Source organism: Apus apus, chromosome 4 (assembly GCF_020740795.1).
Source record: "Apus apus isolate bApuApu2 chromosome 4, bApuApu2.pri.cur, whole genome shotgun sequence".
Taxonomy (NCBI): domain Eukaryota; kingdom Metazoa; phylum Chordata; class Aves; order Apodiformes; family Apodidae; genus Apus; species Apus apus.
This window is the reverse complement of record NC_067285.1, coordinates 18699236-18725690: the sequence shown is the minus strand read 5'-3', so window position 1 is coordinate 18725690 and position 26455 is coordinate 18699236. Positions and strand designations below refer to the sequence as shown.

Below are 26455 nucleotides of genomic sequence, written 5' to 3'. Positions count from 1 at the left end.
GGTGCAGCTGTGGAAGACTGAATATACCAGTAGCCCAGACGAAGCTGCTGAACTGAGATCACAGGGAGTTACAACAGAAGAGCCAGGCAAGACAGGTATGACTACAGGGTAGGCTGTGAACTGCAGTGTGACTGTGTGCTGCATACCCTGTTTGGTTGTGAGGAAGAGGGTGTGTGAGCACAATGATATGAAGGGGAAATGGTGTAGGTAACTGGTGCAGTGTTACTGTAACCAGCAGCAGAAGCAGTGGGTAGTCAATGCCTGCCTTAGAGACACAAAGAATGCCTAACACCACCAGTCTCAAGGACACATCCTGCCTGAATGAAGCTGAAAGATTCCTCATAGGCTTTGTCATGGGTTGTTCTGCATAAAACTATGAAACTAATGAACTTTCCTCCCTCCAGAAAACTGGTTCCCTTGGCAGTCCTGCTGATGGCCTGTACTAAAGTATTCTGACATAATGTCAGAGTGTACAACGCCAGATCCTGCTCTGAGATGGAACAGGGAAGTTTGTTGTCTTTGCCACCTTAGAGGAGGTCAGAGTCCCTTCAAACTGGTGGGAGGCCAGCAGCATGCCCTAATGCATGGAGCTGTTTATTCAAAGTTGTGCTGAGCTGAAGCTGATGCCTTGGAGTTCTCACAGAGCTGAGGTTAACAAGATGATGGGGCTACAGTGCTGACTGGTATTAAAAACAATTCAAGCTCACTTTTCTGTTCTAACAAATACAGGAGCTGAAACCTGACAGGGAGCTTTAAAGGCACATTCTAAATAGCACAGCACATTTTATAAGAGAGAAAAAAATGGTGTTAGTATGTATCATTTACACCACTTACTTGCAATGATCCTCGTTACAGACATTCTCTATTACTTCAATTTTAGGCCCACAAACTGCATGACTGTAGAGCTATAGATAAAACATCTGCATAAAAAGATATTATATAGTAATTAAGCATTGCCATTAAGATCTTCAGAAGTTTAACTGTTCATGGAACCTAGCACCTACATTACTTAGATTGCTATGTGAAAGTATTTATACGTACATGGGCATATTGGAAATGCCAGACCAGATGCTCATCCTACCTTGCGTCTCTGAGAGTAGCTAGAGTCAGATGCTTCCAGGGAAGATGCAGGAACACCAGAGATGCCAGATATAAGATAGTCTGACTGTGGTAGCTACATATTTGCTTTCATTGTGATTTCTAATCAGACTGCTATAAATCAAAGCAAAAGACTTATCCTTCCAAACTCCTTGTAGTATTATGCGCTTATTTTTCAGATTATTTTTACACATACAAGCATCCAATTTGTCCTAAGAATTTATTAAATTCTGGCCAATAACTTCCTGTGGCATTTATTTCCATGTCTTATTTACTTAGGTACAGTTGCATAGGAATGCCTTTGAGCAAAGTGAGATTTTAGCTATTTTTAACATTTATATCATAAACAATTCTCCAAACCAGAACTTAAAAAATGCCCATGGGAGCACAGCAGAATATTCCTGTTTGTTTCTTTTTAGGAGAGGATCATAAAAGACAACAAGCATTGACCAAGCATGTGGTGATGTGTAGACACACACTTGTTCGCACACGTTCCCAGATGCATACAGCAACAGCATTCTTTATTAAAAAGTTGAGAGGTGTAATCAAAGCAGTGACACGCTCCCTTAAAGTATTCAGATTACTTCAGAATTATTTTAAATGGCCAAATATTCCCACATCTCATTCTACGCATTAAAAAATTAAAATTAGTACAAAACATGGTCATTAAAAGACCAAAGTAGCAATGATTGAGTTACGTTGTTAGGGGGGTGTGTGTGTGTGTGTGTGTGTATGTGAAATGTTCTCAGCATTTAATTATTGGTTTGGTTATGAGCAGATTTAGATAAGTTGATAATACCAGGGCTTTATATAATTTCTTTTTACTAGACAATTATGAGCTGTATTATATCCTGGCAGCAAGGTATTGTGGGGCATCTTATTAAGCATAGAGCCAGTGAAAACTGATGAACAATTTTGCTGAACTAGGCATGCAATTTAGAAAGCAATAATACACAAATCCAATTTAGCACACAATTGATACAGCCGCACGTCAGCACATGTAACTATCATAGCCACAAATTAAATTGGGATGGGCCTATTTTGCTACTGCATAGGCTGAGATTAAATATATTTGTTTTCAACTTAACAACTTGCTGACCATAAATAATAACAATCCCATCCATGCTGCCCCTAGACACTATCTAAATATTTTATTTTTTTTAACCGTACAACAGGTAACAAGCATGGAAAACATCTTGTTCTCTGTCGGGAGCTGAATCCCAGCCTTGCCTTGACTGGAAAACCAAGTAAGACCAGCCCTGCAGTGACAGCACTGGCTGTATCCAGGTACTGTCCATTCCTGTGCATTGTGGCCAATGCCTGGCAGAGCTGGGGTGCTCAGTTCTATTCTGGAGTTTGTGTTACTGCAGGGGTTGGATTTTGTTGTTGTTGGGTTGGGTTTTTGTTCGTTTATTTTTATTTTTTTTTCTCTCAGTTGAATCACCCTGTCTTAGCCAAATGCAAGCACTCTGGGAGCTGGCCTGGCTAAGTGTATTAAGTGAAGAGTGTTGGGATAATCAGTAGTCAAATAGGAGACAATGCAAGAGATATAGAAAGTATCAGCCAGAATAGTTTTAGAGACCAATAGATGCTCCATTGCACTACAGAAAAAATACTATCCTAAGAGTTACTTGGAAATACTGTATTTTTTAAATGTAAACAGGAAGTTTTTTGGCCAAAGGACAGCGCTGGTGTTTAACTTCACTCAGTTGCACAGCCAAAAGTATTTTAGTTTACTCAGTCTCCCTCCTGCAGTTTTGTCTGACTGTGATATTTGTAATCTCGTACTCCAGAATGCTATTATGTACCGTAAAACAGTTGCTGTCTTTCCCTCCAAAAGTTTTGGCATTTTGGTAACTGCTAAAATTATTCCTATATTCTGCATGCTCAGATTCAGAACAGTTAGTGACTGATGTTTGTATGTGTTGAAAGCTTGAGAGGGAGAGCTGATTTCATTAGAGTTGGTGGCACTGCAGGCAGCAGAGTTTTCAGTGGCTGAAGCCATGGCATTATGTGATAACAAGTCTGAATTCTGAATCTGGCCAGCAAATTATTTAGCATTCATAGTCTCAGAGAAGGGTAAGAGCTTCTGATCTGGCTAGGTTGTCCACAACTAACCCTCTGACCTCCAGGAAAGTTTGGATCCAGTTCTAAGTGCAGTATTTGAAGTACAAATCTTTGTCTACTCTGTATCATTGGTCTTCAAATTTAACATTAATGGTAACCTGCTCCCCTGAATGTTGCATCCTTCTAATTGCTACACATACAGGAGAAAACCTTGATCCTATTTGCATCTTAGTTCTTAAACATTTTTCTGTTTTTCTTTCTCAAGAAATTCCTCCAAGCTCTTAGTTGGTGATGACTGGGGAAGAGTCTGCTGCTGGTCTGTGGATGGGTAGGAAGAAATAGCCAAGAATCCTTGTTTATTCAGCCTTTCAGATGGAGAGAAAATTACCCTTCAGAGCATGAAAGAATCCGAAAAACTGAAAGGCTATGATTGGAGGCTGAATCTCAAAGGAGTTGTTGGACTGACCCTGCAGTCAACTATGATTGCAATTAGAGAATGGACTCCAAAGTTGAGAGATGCTGACAGACATGCACATAGACAATAAGATTTTACAATATTTGTTCTGAGAAAACTTTTGTATTTTATATGTTATTTTAGATACTGAATTTGGCATAATACATTGTATTTCACAAATAATAGCAAATAAAACTGCCCAGATTATGCCAAAGAGCAATGTAGCTTAATAAAATAACATATTCTAATTTTAATGCCACTAGATGAGGAAATACTGAGGCTTCAAACAGATGTTAAGTAAGTTTTTTGCAGTATCTTTTTTCTTACTAACTTACAAGTATGTTGATATCTCTTTTTCCACTTTTTCTCCTTACCTGAATCTACCTGAAAATGTATGCATGCCTTATGAAAAGCAAAATGAAGGAAGGAATTCCCAGGTTAACAGTGGTGCCTTTATTCAGCCAAGAACATTCTCTGATTTCCACTGCACTGGGGCTAGTTAGCATTGCAAGAGTAAAATCCTTTATGTGCAGAACTGGACAGCCAGAGATTGAGGAATGTGAGGAACTGCTATACGTCAAAATCTTGGTGTGAGAGTTGCCATCATCATTAGGAGGAATCTGGATTAGAAGACAAGATTTTACCAGTCTTCATCACCATTAACTTTCTTTTTCCTGTAGGGCACTGCTTTGTTCATGACTCTTCTTTTGCTTTATGTTGCTGAATGAGCAAGACTTCCTGTGGCAAAGAGCTTTCTCTTTACAGAGTGCTAAGATATGTGCTCTCCCCAGCCCACCCCACAGCTCCCTATAACCTCCACAGTGAGTGAGGTAATTGCCTGTGGAAAATGTAGTCATTAGAGGCTAGCGCATGATGCATATATACAAGGAAGGCTGCATTAAGTCTACACAGATGACCTGGCTGGTTCTCCTTTCTAACCTCCAAGTGCATGACTTGATGACTCAAATACTGTCCTTTGTGTGGTCAGTGAAACATACACTGAAAACAGGCCAAAAAGCTGGTGTTTTTGCAATCAAAGTGATCCTTTGGAGCAAAGGTGGACCACCCCCATATTTCTTGTTTTCTGAGGACTGGAAAGAGGTCATTTGCCATAGAATTCAACAGTTTAAGTACACTGCTTCTTCCCTCTTCCCTGTCTGTACAGTCCTTAAAAATAAGCTGTGTTTTGGATACATGGACAGCAAGACTTGGACTCCTGTAAACTGTGAATACAGGTTCATTGAACTAATTAAGAACCATGAAAGAAGCTCACTACCTGGGTTGGATTTTTTTACCTAATAAGCATCTTGATAGCTTGCTATTTGTGTCTCCTCCTTTAGCCTTTTTGTGTAACCTGTCTTTACCAGTAGCAGTCACTCCCATTCCTAGAGCTGGCATTGGCACTGGCACCTACTTTGCAACACAGACAGCAGCACTAATGATTCCAGTGCTCCAGACATCAGCCTGACTTTGTTTGGTAGCAAGCTGTTGGCTAGCCATGAATGAATTTAACAGAGTCATCTCCTTGTGCCCAATGTAATTTCTTTTACATCCTCAAGAGAAGAATGAGGTGCATCAGCTGTTGGCCTGGATCACAGAGAACAAATCCAGAATGAGCATGTATGAATGGAATTCAGCAGGTTAAGAGTTAATGTCTTTCTGATTCAAGGTTATTCTAATATTCAGGGACTTGTAATTTTGAAGAATATAAAAGGCAACTGGATAGAAAACAGTTGTGAATGTTTCCTGATGAAAATTCTGATTAGGAGGAATTTACTGTACAACAGTGCTTGGTTGAGAAACTTTTGGTTTCTTCTCTATCTCTAGAGGATATTTCTCAAGTTGTAAGTCATGGGAAGAAGTGCATACTGTGAATACCAAAAGCACCACTCCTTGCTTGCAGAGTTAAGGCACAAACATAAGCATCTTGCAGTCATCAAATTCCTTAGGTCATATTCAGCCAGTGTGGGAGACAGTAGTACAATGCTTCCTGGACATTTTTCTGCAGGTAAGTCTCTGTGACGTTAAGTTTTTGCTAGAAATTTTTAATACATGATTTAACAATTAGCTGTGAAACCAACCGTCTTACAAGCACCTACTTTTATAATTGTGTTGGTTTCCTGTGTATTTGGTGAATTATGAATGTCCACGGATTTCTGTCAACTCTAGATGTGGAGGTAGCTTAGTGCTGGCTCAGGGGCAGGAGTGGTGCCTTCTTGGTGGGTATCCTGATAGGTTACTGATTATCTAATGGCTGCGTGGGATGTAGGGGTAGCAGATCTAGAATATGCTTGAAAAATTAAGCAAGCAGAGAATTTCACAGCAAATACTTTCTGCATAACTCCATTGTCACTGTAAATGGCATAGTGCAAACATCATCAAAGTGTTGTCATTATCTCAGAGCCAACTTCTGCAAGGGTTAAGTAGCTCAGGGTGAGAATTACCCTTAAAAGAAATCCAATCCCATTAGGGTAAGAAATGCAGAAATAAGGCACATTCTTAACTCTGCCCTGCAGGGAAGCAAGAAGAGAAATGTGGAACAGAACCTTTATGTGACTTTAAAAATCAGCTTAATCTAATCAAAGGCCATAAACCCTAAAATGCTTTAATCACACTTATTTAGTTATTTCACAGACCATCTTGCTGCTTTGTTTTGGAATAGAAGCCTTACAAATGTTGCAGTGAGCATTAAATACTGTCTGGTTTCTGTTGGTTAATAAATGCTGGTGAGGCAATATTTGCAGAGCTGCTTGTGCACTGCAGGACCTTTGCATCCTCATAAAAAAGAATTTGTTCCAAGCTTTTCTGAGAAATCCATACAAACCCATCTGTAACTCCCACAGGAAAGTGTCTCCTGTGATTGTCACCATGTGCTTGCTACTCTTCCCAAGTCCTTTTCATACAGGGATCTCAAAGCTTGTTACAAGATGGTATCGGTAAGATGATCATCTCATTCATGATAGCCCATGGCTGTCACAAGGGAAGTTATCTAAGAGCCATATAAGCTAAAATGATTTGCAGGAATATGCTCCCTTCTGTATGAAAATGCAGCCTGTTTGTGTTTTTCTCTCGTCTTTCAGGAGGGACATCTCAATGAAGTTGAAAAAGAAGCCCAGAAATGTCTGGACACAATCCCAGCTCTCTTATTTCCTCTTGCACTGCCAAGTCCGGTAGCTGGAGTAATTTGTTCACTTATGATCACGCACCACTTAGGTATCAGACTAGTTGTTGCATTACTGGTGTCACTCTTCAGATGTGTGCATAGCAATTACCGGCAATTAAGTCAGCCAGGCTGATGGGGATGTGTGAGGGAACAGGACCGGTGAAGGAATGCCAACTTTCCCTGTGCTTTTTCCCTAATAGGCAGATTGTCCTCAGCCTCTTCCAAAGTGTCAGGAGGCTCCTGGAAAATTGCTGCACGGAGTTTTTAAAAAGAGAACCCCCTCATTCCCTCCACTGGCATGGAAACCTGGTATCCAGAACCAGGCAGCCTTCAGCAGTACATTGGGATCTTGGTGACCATGAGTAATATTTGCTGTAACGAGTACTGAACAAATGTAGGCCTTGTGATGGGGACAGTCTGTGTCCAGTGATCACTCTCTTTCATACACAAGTGTTGTAACCCTATGCATGTGGAGGGTTGTTGGTGTAGGGCAGTCACTGAGGGAGCAGCAGTGAGTGTGCTGGCTGGGTGACTGGAGCTTGAGGATGCCAGGTGAGTCCTGTGGTGGAAAGAACATTGTGAGCTCTTACTGATGTGGGAGATGCCTTCTCTCTGTCAGTGACTGCAACAGTAACACGGAAAATGTCCCTGTTTTAGGTCAGAAATTGCTTGTTCAGTCCTGGCAGGAGAGACTAAGGACTTTGCTTCTCCCTTGTATATCTGTACCATGGCCAGAAAGGACAAAAAAAGTCATGTGCCAACACCTACTCCAGTTTTGGTGGGATACTCAGCATGCATGTTGTAAAGGAGGGATTCCAGTAGTATTATTGAAATAACCAGAGTATGAGGTAATGTGGTTAGGAAGGTGAAATCCTGATTTACTCTAAAGCATTTGTATGGCAGGTTGGCTTCTCCCTGTAACCTGGTATTTGTTGACTTTAGTTGTGTAAGGACTCATTTGCCACCTTGCTGGGTGTAGCAGCCTGTAGTGTTTCTGGTGCGTGTCCATTTGAAGGTCTGGGCAACTCTTGGCTCTTCAGAGTCCGGTTATGAGCTGAATATATAGTCTGTATTTGGGCTGTGTATTTACAGGCCCTTACCTGTGGAAGTGCTGGGACTGTGATAAGTGGGAGGAGGCCCACTAGAAATCTACTCAAGCAGGTCTAATTGTACCAAATAGAACTGCTCAGTAGAGTGGAAAATAGTCCTCATATATCTACCCGAAGAAGATAATGACCTTTTAAATAACAGAAGCAATTTTATTTCAATACCCCAATTACTCTGAACTCTCAAATGTCAAAGTGCCGAGCACTTTCAAAATAACTTAATTCAGACATTTATAGCACTTAGACACTGCTAGTTTCTTATCTAACCTAATTATGGGTTGTACAGGAAATTGCAAAGCATCCCAATTAATGTTATTTTTTGTAGTGATACATAGGAGTGGCCTTTGCCATTTGCTGTCATCATGTGCACAGTGATTTACTAATTTTGGCTTTTGAGTTAGTTTCCTGGTGGGATAGAGCTCTTTCTGTCCTATGGTTGCTCCTTGAGAGCAAGCAAGGAGGAAACAGAGGTAGAAGTGGTCATAGCTATGTTTGCCTGAGGGATTTGAAGAGCATGTCTGTGTGAGAACCGAATGTCATTGCAAGGCAGGACCATTTAAGGAGTAGAGGTGCCATATAGAATAGTAACACCTGACTGTCAATCTTTTTGATCCTCTTTGATCTAAACACTTGGGTCACGGTTCTCCACTTACTTGTCTCCCACAAGACTAGTTCAGGGGAATGAGATTTGTAAAGCTGCTTAACTGGCTGCCTGAAAAATCCCCTCACAGATGGTTATGAGCAGTTTCCAGATGGAGGACTCTGTGCATATGACCTCCTGCTTTCTTGGTGTGAGAGTCCCAGGTCCTGCACAGCCGGGAGAAATGTCATTGTAGTGACTAGCTGTGTGATGTACTAAAATGAAAACCTGAGCAGGTCTCAGCTGGAGGCTCAAAAAGTGCTGCCAAGAGATTTCTGATCAGGGTGGTCAAAGACTAAACAGCCTCTTATGGGGTTTGCAAACAGCCCAGCAAGACTAATGAGGGAGAGACTGAACACAATGTGGTGCCAAGACAGGTAGTGTTTTTGTCCTACCTGTTGCTATGCAGTCAACAAAGCCCATTGCTTCAGCATTTGGTCTCTGAGTGGAAAGGCTGAAAGGTGAAACTGCTGTGAAGTTTGCTGGAAGAGCTAAGGCATCCAAGGTGAGAGAGGGGTTGCTTGAGATTCACAAGTTGGAGCTATGGTGCATTTTGTGCAAATGCATTTTCCTCTGTGGGCTGTGCTCAAACTCAGATCTGCAAACCCAGCTCAGAACCCAACCTAACATTCCCTGAACTTTCAGGTCTGTTTTCTCTAACATAATTTGTTAATCTTTTCCGGAGAAGCAATGTTGGGAATCATTCGTTCTTTACAAGAGGAAAGCCTGAAAGAATTGAGGCTGTTAATTCTCTTTTCAATCTTCCCTTCAACAGTCTTCAAATATGAAGAAGGCTGTTAAGAGGAAAGGGAAATGTTCTGTATGTCTATAGGGAAAAAGGCAAGAAGATGCAGCCTATATACTGGAAACATTGTGAATTTCTAGGTCTGTGGCAATGGATGGTGGGAAGACAATGTAACATGATTGCTCTAAGTTTCTAAAAAAAGGTTAGACCAAGCTCTATCAGGTTAAGTTGAGATCAAGTGATGAACTAGCTAGTATCTCAAAATCTGTTCCATGTCCCTTTTTTTTTTTTTTCTTTTTTTTCTTTTCTTTCCTCCTCCTGAGAGGAATAACACAAACTCAGAGTCTTCTGCTGACATGTGGTCTTTTGATCTACCCTGCCTTCCAGTCAAGGTAGTAAAACAGAGTCAAGCCCAGATGGTGGAACAAAGCACAAAAAATGAGTATATTTCAGCTAAGTGCAAGAAACTGAGAAGAGTAATTGCTACGCAGTGGAATTCAGGATTTTTGTTTTACCCTGTCAGATTAAACTGACCGATGTTACTCATCAGGGGTGTTTTGGAGAAGCCCTCAAAAAGCAGAATTTGACCTACGAATAGGACATGAAATGAGGCCTCATCTGGTCTGAGTCCTTCTGTGCCAGCAGAACCTAGCCAAACCCCAGCTAAGTAGACCAATTTAACTTCTTAATTAAGAGAACTCCACAATTACGTTACAGTTATTCTAAAACAAATAATTTGCTTGTAATTGCAAAGACAATGGCATTCTGACCACACCTACACCTTAGAAAGTTGTAATAAAGAGTAATAAAACACCTTTTCCTTGAGCTGCAGAATCAACCCACACACAGCCCGTGACACTAATATGATTTACTCCTATTTGCTGATGGAGGATTCGAGTAATAAAATTTAATGCGAAGGAACAAGGTGCATTTAACAAAAGCTGTAAACATCTCTAATTCTACTTAAAGCTATAGGGCACACTACATTAACATTTAATAATCTGATACTATATTGGTGTGAAGCTAATAGAGTTGCATTTGGTAAAATTTCAGCACTAGGCCATGTTTTACCAATGACAACAGGAGTAAACAAAACGGTATGATTCTGCAGACTCTAACTACTGCTTAATAAGTCATTAAGAGTCTTCATGGGAGCTCCTGTCATAAAAGAACAGTGGACCACATTCAACTCTGCTGCTGTTCTGCTGAAGGCAGTGGGAGTTAGGCCAGAGATTAATTTGGCCTTGCAGCTTCTGTTAGGAGGAGCTAAATCCAACTTAATTCTGCATTTCTCCTACTAAAGCAGAATATGCTCAGTTGGATTTTTTTCTCTGTAGTCTTTCAAGTGAGTTGCTTTGACACTTAAAGATGTACAATTAATTGCAGAGTAAAGACTGTTGTTTTTCTTTCTCCAATGATATGATCTGACATTATTAAATCTGTTTGGAGTAGACATTGCACAAGAAAATGCATAGGAAATGTCTGCTCAGGAAAACAGGTGTTCTCCTAAGTAGTATTCCTAGCCTCCTTTCGCTCAGCTGGTCTCTTGCCTTTCAGGATTCTGCTGTCATTTGAAGTCAGTCACAAATGGAAACCATTTTAAAATAATGGAATTTTCTGCAGAATGAAAAATTAAATTCCCACCTATTGAGATTGTCTAAATGGTGAGTATGAGATAAAACCATATCCTTGAATCATTCTCCAATAAATCCTACACAGAATGAGAGAACTTATCTCACACACAAAAAAAGGTAATTTATTTAGTTCAATTAACTATAATTTTGGGGAATTAGATATCAAACATAAGCAAGAATGTATAGAATATTAATACACAAAGAATGGTACTCATTAAAATACTGGGCATAAACACACAGTAGAGGATTTTTTTGAACAATGGGCACAATGACTAGTTGTATGTAAAAGGAATGTCTATATACCAAACTTTTAGAAGTTTTCACAACTAAGTGCTCAACTCACTAACGTGTTAGAGTTTTAGTTTTAATTCCAAGGGAATCACTAATAATTTCTATACTTTTTTAAAGCCTTCCTTATAGTTGTCTGCATAAGAGATGTCCTCTCTGAATAGTCAAACTGGCTGTTCTAAAATTGATCCTTGAATGCTAGATCACTCTTTAGCATTAATTGCTTTTTGGTCAGCAAGGTGATTGCTATTGTTATTGAAAGTCCATTAACCAATCAGAGAACTAGGAAAGATACCATGCCCTTTTGATGAGTGATTGAACTCCTGGGATAATGAAATTATTAAACTTAACATTTTCTTGACAGCTCACAAATGCAAATATTAAGAATGCAAATAATTCTTAGCAAATATTTATAAATGCTGGCCTGCTTTGATGAGGGGCTATAGTTGGAACTAGTGCTAGACATAATGTCCAGCCTGAAAATCTTTTATTACATTCTTTTTTATACAAGAGATGTTTATGCTTATGGAAGCAGGTGACTGCATGTTACATTTACACAAGGTGGCTATTCAGTAATGGATTATGTATGCTGCCTAATCTCTACCCCTCTTCCAAAAAAGTTAAAAAGCAGTTTATACAGACTTGTCTGTTAGGGTGAAACTCTCCAAAACGCAGTGATGTGCTCTCTCCCTTTGTTGCATGTTCTCATCCCTCCCTTCTCACCCTTACCCTGCTCTCATGTGCTCTCATGTAATAACAGGAATGAAGGCATGAGTATTCCTGTGATGGTTCCCAGCTGAGCTCTGAGCCCTGGTGAGAAGTTTTTTTATCTCTAAAAAGGCCTAACCTGTAACACAGGAAGCAACTTGGATCGCCTTGGTTAGGATTTCAAAACCCAAGGCCTGCAAGTGCTACTCCAAAATCCACACTAAATACTGCTGAAGGAGTGGCCTGTCAAAGGGCTCCCTTCCAGAGCTGGAGGACACCTGGAACATGGCAAGTATCAGATCTTCACAGCCTGATGGTGAGCTTAAGAGCCAAGTTTTTACTTCTCCATTAATTCTGCAGTTACTCAAGGCCTAAAGCTTCCTAAGGGCTGAAAGATGTTGGACACGTGATTCTCCCTGAGCTTTTGTGGAATCTGGGCACTGGAGACTGGAGCTGAAAACATCAATCCAGCTGTCCTGCATGATGGAAAGGCCCAGGATGCCATAGAATACACCATTTTCCATGAATGTGTATCAAAGGAAAAGGAAGAATCCCTCCTCAGTTATCAAGATATGAAGAGAGAGTATTTTGTGTTCTCACCTTAAGCTGTTTTCCCTATCTCCTGAACCCTGGTCTTTCCAAAGAAAAGACTCCAAATCAAATGAGCAGGGCCTTAACTCCTGCTCTGTTAATAAAGGATAACAAAGGAGGAGCTGTGTGATTTTTCCTCTAGATTAGCACTCAGTAATGTAGACCAAAGAAGGAAACTTTTGCAGGTTTGGGAGCATCAGTCTTGATGCAGCCTGAAGGCAGTGTCCTGGTTCTAAGTCATAGTCATAAGTTCTAAGTTTTAACTCACTATGAAGTTTTTCCTTCCCAGTCAGAATTTTAAAAAAGATCAAATGCTGAATAATACTCCCAAGATATAATTATTCTTCCTCAAATAGTTGTGTTTTAACTACACGTGTTTCCTTTGGATTATTTTGATTTTATTTTTTTTTATTTCAAGCACTTAGAAGAACTTTACTAAAAGTAACTTTTTAAGACAATGTAATTTAGAAAAGGAATTTGAAAATATAAAACCCAAACCCTTTTATAACTATTTCTGAAGGGGAAAAAAAAAAAAGCAGAAAAAGTAATTTTAGTTTTTCCTTTTCTGTAGGGGGGAAGGGGGGGGGGGGGAAAGGCTCAGCTTTATGGAGTTAATGTTTTGCTGATGGAAAAATCAGCATTAAAGTGACAAATTTACTTGTCAGTGATCTTTATCTTCAGAAGCAGGTTCATGTGCATGGATCCTTCCACTAGTCCTTCTGAAGATTGCTAAGATGTTGATGTTTGCAGCTGAACTCATCACATTAGCACCAAAGGAATAATGTTTAGTATTGAAAATACCCCAGGTGGAATGTCAGTCCGTTTAAAAAAGGGGTGGCTAACACTACAAAGGCTGTCTCTGGGATGTCATTTGTAGAAGAGCTGCTTTTTCTATGATTACTTTCAACTATGTTTTGTTTAAAAGTCTCATAGAAAAATAGAAGTGCATGAATGGAAATAAAAAAATACAGACATTTACATTGCTTTTATAAATAAACAGCACAGCAAGAATTAAATAGAACACAGACAAAGGATATTTATACAGGCATGAACTATTACAGCTTGTTCTCCTCAAAGAGTATCTGTGCATAGACTGTCATACTGGGAATGCCTTTGGCTTCCTGAATCGGCTTCATCAGTTCAAGTTCAGCATATGTTAAATTCTCCTCTGCAATTTTTGGCTAGGAAACAGAACCAAGAAGTTACAGTTAGAATGTTGTTATGCTGAATGTACAACATGCCCGAAATATTCTATAGAATGGGCTATATTTCTTCTCTCACACATGGTAATTCCACTATGCTGTTAATCAGTTTACTCTGCACTAGAGTTAGTTCATAGAAGATGAAATAAAAATAATATTAAAAATACGAAATTGGAAGTAGTAGGATTTTCAGGTTAATTTCCATTTTCTCCTTGTTTCTCAAACAACACTTCAGTTTGAAAATTCAAATGTTTCAACTTTGAAAGATGTGTGTTAGCAAGATGTTCAGCTTCTTTAATACTAAATTTCCCAATTAAATTTTAGTTATTTCAGATTTCATAATTTGAAATATATATGCCAGATTTGCTGCCCAGCTGTAAACCTTGAGCCAGTTACATATCTAATAACAGCAAATCTAAATATCTCTCTTTATGCTTCTTAATAGAACAAAAAAGTGTGTTAAAAATATGCAGAAGGCAGCAAAAATTGATAGAATTGTTGCTGTCATTCCAATGGGATTTCATCACTTTTGCCATGCTATAGATGAGTTCAGAGCCTAGAAGAAAAGCCATAGTGCCAAAGCTGTCTGATGTATTACACAGGTTGAGCATTAGACTTAAAACTATAAAACTTAGCTAGGAGAGAAGGTATTAAGAAAATTTACTTAACAAATTCCATATGGTTGACAAAAGCTGCTTACTGCTATTAGGGACTTCATTCAGACTCAGCAAGGTGGCTTTGAGGAGGAAAGTCTCTTCTTGTATTCCTTTGTGTGTGTTGGCTCATCAGTTGGGATTGGGTTGCTCATACCAAATTCATGTCAGAAAATATAGCAACAAACAAAAGCTTCTGTTCAATTATACATGGGACCCTAGTACTTGAAATTGATTTCGGTTCATCTGTAGAAGATTAAAGTCTGTGTTCCCAAGAGAATGATGAAGTGCTAAGGCTGTGTGGGAGTTAAAAACTGGAGAATTTTTTCTTTTATCTCCTTGGGTTCTGTGTTTTACCTGATGTCCTCAAGTTTAAGCCTAAAAAGGGCAATTAAAACAATACAAAAAACATTTCAGCCATGCACATTTTTGCATGGCCACTAGACTATACCTTATAGAAAAGGTTACATCTGTAAGACCAAGAAAGACTTTGTCAGTTGTAAACTGAAAAATGACTCAAAGGTCACAAACCAAGATTTCTATACATTACTTAAATGTTATAATGAAGAAATTTACAATATTTTTCAATGTCAAGAGTTTCCTTTATGTTTTATTTACTGTTATTTATTTTTTTCTGATTTAACAAATGATTTCTGTTTCCTTTAATTGTGTTTGAATAATTACTATATTGTCTTCTGTCAAAAAAGGTAAACATCTAATACCCTCTGAAATCCGTCCCTGTGCTCCCCTGCTTCCTGTCTTTTGCACTGCTCTGGAATCTTCTCATTTTGCCTTGACAACTGCTCTCACTCTGGATTTCAGGTTGTTTCCCTTTGGATGGATGAGTTTACACTTTTCCAGCATTAATTTAATCTTATTTAATCTTATTTCTTCTCTGCAGATCTGATCGTGAAATACTTCACGCAGCTACTGCTGCAAGTGGTGTTGTTGAACTCAGCTAATCTGTACATGTGAGTAAAGGCCTTTGCAGGGCTCACTGCAGGACTGTAATATTTTGCATATGATTAGGCACATGGTTTTCCCTCCCTCCTCCTCTTGCATGGGTCATCCTATTTGATCTCATTATCAAATATTTCACCATTGACTTACTACACAGATTTCCCGCTTTCCTTGAATTCTCCAGTGTAATGATGTAAAAGGGTTTTCTGTGGATGACAGCCTGATCTTGTATGTAATGGAAATAAAATAACACATTTATTTTATTTGTTCATGTATCGGGACTGAACTGAACCACAAAGTTTAGAAAGTAATCTGTCCTATTCTGGCTTTGGCTTAAAGAGTTAGAAAAAACTCTTGGTCGACTGCTTTAATATTTAAATAATTTTTATATTTCCCTTTTCTTTTTAGCCAGTGAGAGTATTAGCCTCAGTTTCTGGTTGTTTTTTTCTTTTTTGAGATCTTTAGTTTCCCTTTTGAGATTTCAAAACTGTAAGTGCCCATCTATTCAGTAGGTAATACAGAAGCTCAATACAGGAAGTAATTTGAGGCTGGACATGTTGAAGATTTTAATCTTAGTGTATGATAGAGCATCTAGTCTCTCTTTGAAGGTACTGAGAGTTTTGCTGCCAACTTCAATGGGTGTCACCTCAGACCCTGAACACAGAATGATAAACTGCATGTGAAAACCTCCTAAAAAGGAATCTGATAAAACTTTACAAGCAAGCTTTGGGTCACTGCCAGAGTGAGACTTTGTATTTCCTAAAATTGACCCAGTATATCTTTTGAAGTAGAAATATTTTCATTGTTCTGTAGAAATCAGTTGCTAGGGGCGAGCTAAATCTGTATATGCTTTCCCCTTTGCTGTTTAATTGTATTTCATGTTGTTTCCATTTAGAAAATGCCACGTCCTAAAATAGCCAACCCAATGCCCAGCTCATGTAAGTTTTAGAACTAAGATTTATGAAATCATATTGTCCAGGTGTTTTATTATATTATCTCAAAATTGCATTGTTTTCCAGTGTAGATTATCTCTTTATTCATACTTTATTCTATTATGTTTGGATATGAAAAATAACACTAGATTCCCCAAAACAGGTCATTGGGCAGTAGTGGCTGATGTGTTGCTTTCATACATTTTTATGATGTTCCTATAGTAAACATAATTTAATAAAGCCAAAACACACTAAATAAATAATTGCATCTAGAAAAGCAATAAAACCAAATAAAATTAGTACTTTCATAAGTGGAAAAGGTACTTCAATTACTGCTACAAGCAACAGCACACCATAAAATGTGTAGAATAATTTCCCTTATGCATATTTCTAGTATGTAATAATTTGATTGAAAATATGAGGAAACACACAGGAGGTTCAAAATTGTGAAGGGTATACAGTTTTCAGCAAAGGATGTGTAATAACAGTGCATGGAAGCCAACATTACTTTAAAGTAGCTATAGTAGCCAGAGTTTGACTCCATACACTCTCCTGTACTTCATTTATCAGTCACATGTTTAATTTAATTTTGCTGGTTTGTTTGTCCAAAACCTTTTTTTTTTTTTTTTTTTTAAACAGGCTGGAAAGAAAACTAATTCTACGATTTCATCTCTCATTTGGATTGGATAGCGTTTTGGCAGTGTAAGCCTGGAATCCTGCCACCACCTCCTTTTTGGAACAATAGCATGACTTTAGTAACTGATGGTAGAGGTGGGACTGATCCCAGGGCAGAAGAAGAGACAATGAATGACTGGCCATTCACCCCTCTCTTTCCATCCTGGCTCTTCACTAGGAGGTCACTGGCATTTCTGTGACTACAGCATCCTTTCTTGAAACAAAATTGCTCTAAAATAATATTGAAATTATTTCTTCAAATAGAATTCTGTTCCAAAGTGATATTTCTGGATACATTCTTTATCTCGTATGTCTGTTTTCTCATCTTGGGATCACATACTTTTCAGAAATATAAATTAGGAACAGTCATAGTTTTCCAGCATATCTTCTGGCAAATGCAAAATTATTCCTCTTCCAGATTTCTCCAGTTTTATTTTAGTTTATTCCAGTCACAGGGTTTCCCATGGGCAACTATTAAAAAGAGTTCACTTACAGGAGCATTTTTCTTAATAAACAATCTGCAAAGTCTATCAGGTAAGTATTTAAAAGAAACTCAAGTATGTACATACATAGTTTTGTTTTTATTGGGTTTGCCCAGTATATAAATGCATTAGAAATTACCAAGAAGGATTGTTTTTTTTAATGAAATTTATTGATTTTTATGTTATAATTACTAGGAATGTCAATTTTGGTCTTCCAAGGCTTAGCTGGTTTGTTTCTTGGCCTTCTCAAGGATGTTTACTGTGAGCACTGTCTGACTGAAAGCTCTCAAAGTTTTAACTGAGACCACTTTTATCCAAAATTTATAATGAATTATGAAAAAAGCAAATAATAATCTCACAAATTTAACTTGTCTGGAAAAGCAACTGATGCAAACTTGGACTTACAGATTGCTGCAATTTTACTGTTCCATGACTACATCAGGTACCATGAACATGAAAAGAATGGGTGTGAATTTCTAATTTAAAAAAAACATAGAGAATGGCTCACTTTCCAGTTCATTCAATCCTAGATATTTCAGTGACTATCACTGCAGATATTTGCCTTGGAATTCAGCATCTATATGATTGCAAGTGATGGAGTGTTGTTGTTTGTTGTTTTTTTTTTTACAATATGATACATAATTACTTTAACATGGGACCAGGGCAAGAAAATTGTTTTTAGATCAAATCAAACTTTTGCCTCTGACTTTTCTGAAATTAATAGGCATATGTCTCAAGTTTCAGTCAGAGCTTCTTAATATATTAGTAACTTGGATTTCCTGCAGCATCACCCCCACCCTCACTGGCGTTCCCTGTGCTCATGGGTGAGGTCAGCAAGGGTAAAAACTTGCCAATTATGCTCAGGTTTGCTGCTGATTGCCAGTACAAGGCAAATTGCCATGTATGGACTGTCCACGATGTGCTGCTGGGTGCACACCGTGGTGCCGAGGGGATGCTGTAGGAAATACAAATGGAAAAGATACAGAGTCAGAGGTGTTGGTGAAGTTTGTTTGATCCAGTCCCTAGGAATTGTACCTCTCTGCAAGTTAACTCAGAGCATAAAGCAAGCAGCCCTGCCCCAGCACTGTGAAGTTGCTCTTGCTTAGCAAGCACATGCTGGAACTACCATTTTTTCTCTCCCTTTTGCTCGCAAAGTCCAAACTCAGATCCTTGGCCTTTTCCCTTTCACAATTGAGAAGCATCCTGTTTTGTATTCACACTTGGTAAAAAGCTCAGCAGGAAAAACCTGGATACTGTCCAAATGGCACAGCTCAGGAGCATCCTGTGTGTTTGAGCACAGTCAAAATATGTCTAGACAGGACTCTCCAGGTCAACTGCATGGGCTTTGGCCACAGGGAGACTGATGCTTCTCTCTGCATGAATGCCCACATGGGAACAAACTGCATACCTGCAGCCTAAGAAAAAGGGGCTAGACCATCTTCTCCTTTGCCTATCTCCTTTTCATAGCATTTTTTTTAAGCTGTGGGAGGGAATAATGTATGGCTGCCAGCTTGGCCATCACCAGAGGGTCAGTTATGGAGCCAAAGGCAAGAGTCTGCTGAAGTGAAGATCCAGTATGTTTTGGTGCACAGGCTGCAACTCCCCCTTCTGGGCTACCGAGACAGTCCTTTGACTGCCTTTGATAGCCTTATTTTTAAATATACACTGAAAAAAATATTCTCTCTAAGATGAGTTGTGGTTTTTGTGCTGAAATCAGTAGTGTTCCTCAGTGCCACAGATACATTTTATGACCAAACCCTATGAACTTCAATAGGATGGCTCCCTCATCAAAATAGTGACTTAACTCAGAAGTCAGAAAGTGGTATTTTTTCCTCTTCAGAGATTCAGGTGTTTACCAATCTCTATGTCTTAACTGCAGGCAAAAAGCCAAAGATTCCCCTGGAAGAAAGGAGCTTCACATATTACTTTTGCAGAGTTTCATGTAAAAATGCAGCTAGATCTGTAAAATGAATTATCCCATAGAAATGCAACTGCTGGCCAGCAGGAGCGCTGAAATACCAAGGGAGCCATTTTCTTCCCAGTGCCAAAGATGAGAAATATGACATTGGAAAATATGCCGAGTAGGAAGTATGATTTTAGTGGCATTATCAGTTAAAAAGGACAGGTTGTGTTTTGTGTGGGTTTTTTTTCTACTAAGATGCTATTTAATAGCTATAGCTATTTTTTAATCCCTAGAGTGAAAAAAAAAAAAAAAAAACACAAACTTCCCAGACTCCCTGGAAATGATATCTTCAACAATTTGTGAAGCCTCTTTTAGCACTGCATTAAATGCAATTTTGCTATAGAAGCCCACAAAATTTATCATAACATCAGGGACAAAGATGATTTACTGAATCCCATTGAATTATTTTAAAGAAACAGAATCCCACAAATGTAGGGCAGATAGTGACTTTAAGGGGTGAGTCAGTCTATCTTTCTTCATTAACAGAATTAAATATACCTGGCAGAGGTTAGTCCAGCCTGTGGTGGGAGAAAAGCATCCTCACCTTTGCTAATGGTTTACTCATTATGCAGCTGCAGAGTTATTCCTAGATACTACACCAACACTGCTGGCAATCAGGCTGACTACTTATCATTCAAAAAGGCCCAAGGAAGTAATTTAAGGTTTTCAGTTTTCTGGTGTCACTTTTATTGCTTCAAATATATCATCACACAAAAATTACCTGCTGTGTGATTTTTGTAAAGACACAGGTTTCAGCACAATTCCAGCAAGAGGTTTTATGTGTTTAGATGGATGTGTTTATGTGTTTAGATGTGTTTATGTGTTCTTTCTTGGGGGTGAAAACAATAACTTGTAATCTGAATGAGTTTTGAATATGTTGTGTTCTGAGTGTCAACCTGAATGTGTAAATGATAATCATATTCCTATGGACACCTCACATCCTAAGGAGAGATTGCAAAAAAAAAACAGGATTATGAATCTTACAGAGAGAGAAATTACGTGGACTGCATGGAAACATTCAGGAATCCCAGAGAATCTAGGAAAAAAATGTTCAGCACTTACTTGTATATCACATGTACAGTGTTACTTGAAGTCTGTGGAGATCAATAATGCCTTAAGAAATTGGGAACTTAAATCATCACCCATTGTTACATATTGTGGAGGAAACAACTCTTCTAACAGAGGGTGGCATAGCTTTTCATTTTAAATCATCTATGGAAAAGGAAGATCTGATTGTTCCCATATCCAGATTCCACAAATTACTGAACAGATGCATTTCACTGCCTTTTCTTTCTCAAGGAAAGTGACAACAGTAAATACAGGTTAAGACTAATGAGGAATCCTAGTTGTTGTGCGAAAAAATGACTAGTCTGCCTTTCCTAACTGGCTTGATGCATATGGTATAAGATGGGTTTGAATGATGTAGTGCCTAATTGTAAGATGAAAAAGAAGACACAGAAAAAAATCAACTCTGACCATCAAGTACAATCCTACAATGTGTATATTGGCTCCCAGGTTGCTGTGAGGCTGAAGCTGCAGTACAGCAGGCTGAGGTGTAGCTTAGAAGGCACAAATTCCCTTAGCAATCAAAAACTAAAAGCAGCTCTTTACATTTCACAGCTCTGATGAGGTAATCAGACTGCAGATAATTCACTCCTACATCTAGACTCCTTTCCCAAAAGGACTTGAAGGTCACTGGTTCTGATATGCAGTGGATCTGGTTGGTTTGTTGTATGATGGGAAATGCAGTTCTGAAACCTAAAATTCAAAAGGATTTTTTAGGTGAAGTAAACTTAAGTTTCTGGGCAGCTTCTGGAGCACCTGTCTTCATTGCTTGATTCACAAGTATACACCAGTGTGGACACTGAGCTAAATGGACAGTAATGCTGAAAGCTTGATTTTGCTGAGTACGTGCAGATGATGAGACCAAGTTGCAGCCTTCTCAGTTCCACAGGTGCTAAATCTCTGTCAAGTTTTTGCTCAAAGCAACACCCTTCTGCTTTGTGGGCATGGGAGGAGCAGGGAAGCTGTACTCTGAGTAAATACTTGCAAATTCCAGACTTTCAGACATGTTACTCGTTACAGAATAAGCATTTTCAGAGCAGGGAATATCCTGACCTACACTGGCTGGCACTCAGCACATTGTCAGCACTTAGTTTGTAATGGTGAGGATGGCATCTCCAAAGCCAGAGAAAGACACCTAAACTTCCCATTTTATTATATCTGTAAAAACCTGGGAATCCAGTTCTCTGAGCTGGCTTTGCAAATCTTAGGATAAAATATATGTGGTGCCTGAAAAAGGCAGACAGGCAGAACGAGTGCAAAAGTGTATGTTTCATTCAAAGTTAACAAAATGACTTCCAGAAATTTCCCTCAGTCTTAGCTAGCCTTAGGCCCTTCCCATTTCTCAAATCGTTTTTACATCATCATCATCAAAAGAAAATCTCAGCACTCATTGGGTGCCAGGCCACTTGTGGTCCAATTCATGCTGTGATAAAAAATACTGTCTATGCCATATGATCTGAAGGTAGAAGGATACTTCTCTTAAATAGCTCAGCTATGGTCTCAGAACACTCTGCTGTGGAAGTCACATAAGCCCAATAAGTATTCTGTGCTGGGGAGTAAGAGAAGCCAGATACACTGCAGTAAAAAGGTTATTTAAGCAGTTAGTGTAGGAACAGCAGAAGCCAACTCTTATGTACTGTGTGCTTTACATGTACCATGTGTTGGAAGAACTAACCAAAGGAATAATTTGTAATACAAGATACATTTACCTGACTTCAAAGTTGTACAATTATATGACTTAGCAGAGGCCACTTAAGTCAGTGGCAGAATTGGGAAGGTTCCCTATAGCCTGCCTTATCTAGTCTGAAAATTATTAAGTCAACTAAAAATCTGCATAAGTAAAGATTGCAGGATTTGATCTACCCTGAAGTCTCAGGTCTTTTCCATTGGCTCCAGTGAATCACACAGGAGCTCCTAAGCTTGGTGGTGCAAACCCTCATGAAATGACACTGAAACCTTTTCATTTAGATGATGTTCTATAACTGACACTCTTGGGCTATGACAACTAATCTCTAGAAGGCAATGAAAGGCTCAACAGAAAATTTGGCTGAGGAAGTATAAGATTTATCTCTACCAACTCAAAAAGCTAAGTACTTAAGGCTATAGCAGAACAGCCCTTAGAGAGCAGAATTTGTGGGCCCCTAGAATTTTCTTCTTCCTAATGACTCTCCATACTTCTTGCATGCTATAAAAATCATCCCTTTTTGCATTTCAGCATCTCTATTTCCTTTGATCTGTACACATTTCTCACTGATGTTAATAGAGAATGACACTGATGGGGAATATTTTTGCAACAAGGGGAGCATAGAATTGTTATTCTGGCTAAATCAAAAGCAATATGACTTAAGCAGAGTTTTTAAAAGTATTTACTCAAGGCTGTGTAATTGAACATGATATTAGGCTTTCTCTTTTTTTTTTTTTTTTAATTTTCATTGAGATTATGTCCATATTTTATCCAGGTTATTGTATTCTTGTAAAATTATACTGCAACCCACTCTAGCATGTTAACAGCAAAAGAAATTCTCTAGTTTATTATAAACATCTTTCAAGAAACCAGAAGCACATGTCCTCTGGAAATAATTTTGCTGGTATTTAGGTTATTACAAAAAATTTCCCAAAACACCGGAATTATTTTGTAATGTTCCCTTATACTCTAGCTTGCTTGCTTAGGTTTTCTAGAATATTCTCCTGGTTCCTCAGTGTGGTACTTTCCTTGGGTTGCAAAAAGAAGCTGCAGAAGTCCTGAAACTCAAAAATTTGAGTCTTTCTTTACAGTGACAATTACCTCATAGCTGTGTGCCATCAATGAAAAAAGACCTTGTGCAGACACCAGCTGTGCAGTAATTACAGCTGGAAACACAAAATTATTTCATCCTGCAGAGATTTGGCAGGATGATGATTTCCTCCAAAACAGACTGAAAATGTATAATCTGAGAAATTTCTGAGAATCAAGAACATGATGAGGCAAGTATGCTGAAAATCAAGAATATGTTTCCTTTAGATGAACTTCATATGTCTTTCCCTCTGTATTTATTATTATTTTGTATCTTTGTTGAAACTTTTTCTACTTCATTTACTTTAAGTTTCTCACTGAAGTATAATTTAAAAGCAGATTTTTTTTTTTTTTTTTTTTTTTTTTTCTGAAAATACTAAAATAGGAGCTTAACTGCATTGTAAAGGGAGGCAAGAGGAAGACAGGAAACAGCTCCGGTGAGTGTCCTGCTCAGCTTCTCAATGTGCCTCATCAACTGACTTAAGGTTAGTTTCCTTTGCCCTTGAAAGTATTGCTAGATGAGTTTGGGTCTTGAAAATCCTCTGGATAATATTTGTTGCATTACTTTTTGACTTAAAACTAACTCACAGCCATAGATTACGTGTTTTCTGCAGGCTGCGATGCCCCTCCAGGTGCACTCCGAGGTGAAATATGAAAGGAAAAAGCACAGAGAGACAAATCTGACAGAGGGCATTAAAACTGAGTCTGCTGACTGCAAACAATGTGCAGGTTCTCAGTCACGCTAGGGAAAACAAAGCTGGATTCATTGTTTGAAAAGGCTCACCTCCAAAGAGTTTGAACCTTGACTGGGTTTGCGCAGCAGGAAGGGAAGAGCAAACAGCTATTTGTGGCCCGTATCCTTGGATTTATTCCAGAAAGAAAAAGCATCTGGGAACGGATTTACCTCACGTTCAGCATGTGTTGATGTGTTTTATTGACCTGCAGGAAGAGTCTGAGTGCTTTAACTGATGAGAGCTTTTCCTTGGAGGGCTGAAGACTAACCGATTTCTGATGGAGTCACATGCCTGGGTGCAGTGATTAATGCCATGTGTGCACAGCACAAGGTGGCTCTTGTCCCCTGATGCTGAGTGCTCTCAGTGTGGTTTTTCTCTTAGCATAGCTTTGTTACACACATGAATGTAAGCTTTCTTTTCATGAACTTTCAAAACTCTACATTCTCCTCTGCTGAAAACTAACCTGTATGAGCAGAGCCTTGCCAGGGTGCCATCCCTGCAGGACCAGCAGAGGAGAGGTGAGCTCCATACCCAAGCAGTAGTGTCACCTAAGATTTTAACTGAGATGTTCTGAAGTCACATGGCGTTATGCCCAGGTACCCTGGGTTGTACCCTGACCATGCTTTAAAAGGCAGAGGATATTTACCGGCAATTGGTGGGAAGGTTCCCAATTCTAACCCTCATCTGAAAGTGAAGCCATCACAAAGGTGTTTGGGTTATTCACATGGCCTAATTTTAGGCACCCACCTTCACCTAAGTTAGGTAGGCAGTTCCTCTGGGCCCTCTCTATTGCCAGAGAACGGAGAAAGGATGCCCAAAAGACAATTCAGAGCTTGTAGTCTGAATTAGGAGCATCAGACTCCTACTCTAATTCATCTTTCTAACAACTACATAGGGAGCCAAGTAGACCACAATTCCTGACTTATACCACTGTAGGGCAGATTCAGCCCCACCTCATTTCTGATTTGAAAAGTCTCTAGAGCAATGTGACCAGTATTGTATATCTGTCAGTAACCAACTTTTTTTTCAAAGCAACGGCTGCTAGGAGCATGTGAGAATCAATAGCAGATTTAATGTAAGAACAGGCTAAAATTGTAGACACAAAGAGTGTTAGGTAGTTGGAAAACATAATCTAGGGTAACCTAATGCTCAAGATTAAAAGAGCCACGATAATCCATCACTTGAAAAAGTATTACTTTAAAAAAGAAAAGGACTTGTATGATTTTTAAGCGAATTTATAGTTTCTGAACATAGAGTTTTGGCAACATTACAGCAATTGTATTGAAAGAGAAGAACATGAAGAAAATAATGTCACAGAAAGCTACTTACCAGGATCAATTTTCTTTGAGGTTTCAGGAGCTTGGGCTTAGGAAAATTATTGGCTATCGGAGCTATAGAAATAAATATTAAGGGTTGATCTCATATTATCATGATTCATTGTCATTTTTTCATATAGGTATTAGCAATTTATAAATTACAGATTCATAGCAGATTAGGAGCAACTACATGCACATATACCAGAGTTTAACTGTATTCCAAGTAATATATTTTACAATGAAGCATAGCACTTAATAATTAGAAAAAGTCACAAGATTAAAGAAACTGATACGGAAAACACGCTGGGGTTTCTGCAGAAGCCAGAACAAATATACCTCCTGAGAACTGATCACTTGTGATCTAACTCACAGTGCTCAGAAAGGACTCGCAAGACTTTGTATGATTGACCCTGGAGGCAATTGCAAATTCTCTTTGGAAGTGAGGTTCCCCAAGAGGTTGATCTTTATCTCTTCAGCTTGCTTGACTTCCAAGTGCACATGCAATTTTAGGAGTGCAATGTGCTGGCTTCCTCCAGTCTATCCCTAGGGTGAAATTTCATCTTGCCTAACTTGAATTTTCTCTTTGAGTAGGGTGAATATTGCTACAGAGGTTCCCTTTCTCCTCTGATTACTGGCAGCTGAGACCTTTTGCTTCAACTCGGTGACTAGCTTTTCAGTACCTAAAGCTGCAGGGAGGTGACAGCCCTGGTCCAAGCAGCAGACATGGGCCACTTACCCCACGGACTGTCCCTTCATGGTTGTGCTTGGGACTTGAAATATCTCTGCACTTTGTTTTCATACCTTTTGCTGGGATGGCTGGTGGCTGCTCCGTTTTCTCTTTCTTTTTCTTTACTTTCTTGGGCTGTAGAGGGGACATGCTTGTCACACTGGTAACTGTCTCCCCTGAGCTGCAAAGCAGAGAACCAGATGTGAGGAAACATGAAGGCAATGGAAGGAAAGACATCTTGTCCCACTGAGTTCGTGCAAACATGTCACCTTCCACTTGTAAGAGTCCCTTCTTAAAAACTTAGATTTTGACCTGGGCATATACTGAAAAACCTCTTACAGGGGCTGGAAATTATCTGAGTCCTTTTCAACCATACAGCCTAGCTGAGAAACTCAGGAATCTGGTCTGTCCTGGAACAGAAAATGCAAAATTTCAGGTTTAAACAAGACCCTTTTCAATAGCTCCTATTCCTTGAAAAC

At 39.0% G+C, this 26455-nt stretch overlaps 2 protein-coding genes across 5 annotated transcripts in view; one reads left to right on the top strand and one right to left on the bottom strand.

Annotated features, from left to right (window-relative positions):
- Window positions 1-3860, top strand: part of WDFY4 (WDFY family member 4) — a 126563-nt gene extending 122703 nt beyond the window's left edge. The window contains exons 59-61 of the mRNA XM_051619006.1: window positions 8-95; window positions 2274-2385; window positions 3431-3860. Coding sequence (XP_051474966.1) covers window positions 8-95; window positions 2274-2385; window positions 3431-3497 — 267 coding nt within the window. The 3' untranslated portion in view covers window positions 3498-3860. The remainder of the gene's footprint in view (window positions 1-7; window positions 96-2273; window positions 2386-3430) is intronic.
- A 9204-nt stretch (window positions 3861-13064) lies between these two features.
- VSTM4 (V-set and transmembrane domain containing 4) overlaps window positions 13065-26455 on the bottom strand; it is a 32620-nt gene continuing 19229 nt past the window's right edge. The window contains exons 6-9 of one of the 4 annotated variants that reach the window (XR_007889437.1): window positions 26051-26157; window positions 25263-25324; window positions 14397-14727; window positions 13635-13675 (exon numbers count right to left, since the gene is read on the bottom strand). Coding sequence is in view for 3 of the 4 variants with exons in the window: in XM_051619007.1 (XP_051474967.1) it covers window positions 13550-13675; window positions 25263-25324; window positions 26051-26157 (295 nt within the window). In the remaining variant the exon portion in view is untranslated. Of the gene's footprint in view, window positions 14728-20362; window positions 20398-25262; window positions 25325-26050; window positions 26158-26455 lie in introns of those variants that run through there. The other 3 variants (XM_051619007.1, XM_051619009.1, XM_051619008.1) reach the window with 3 other exon arrangements.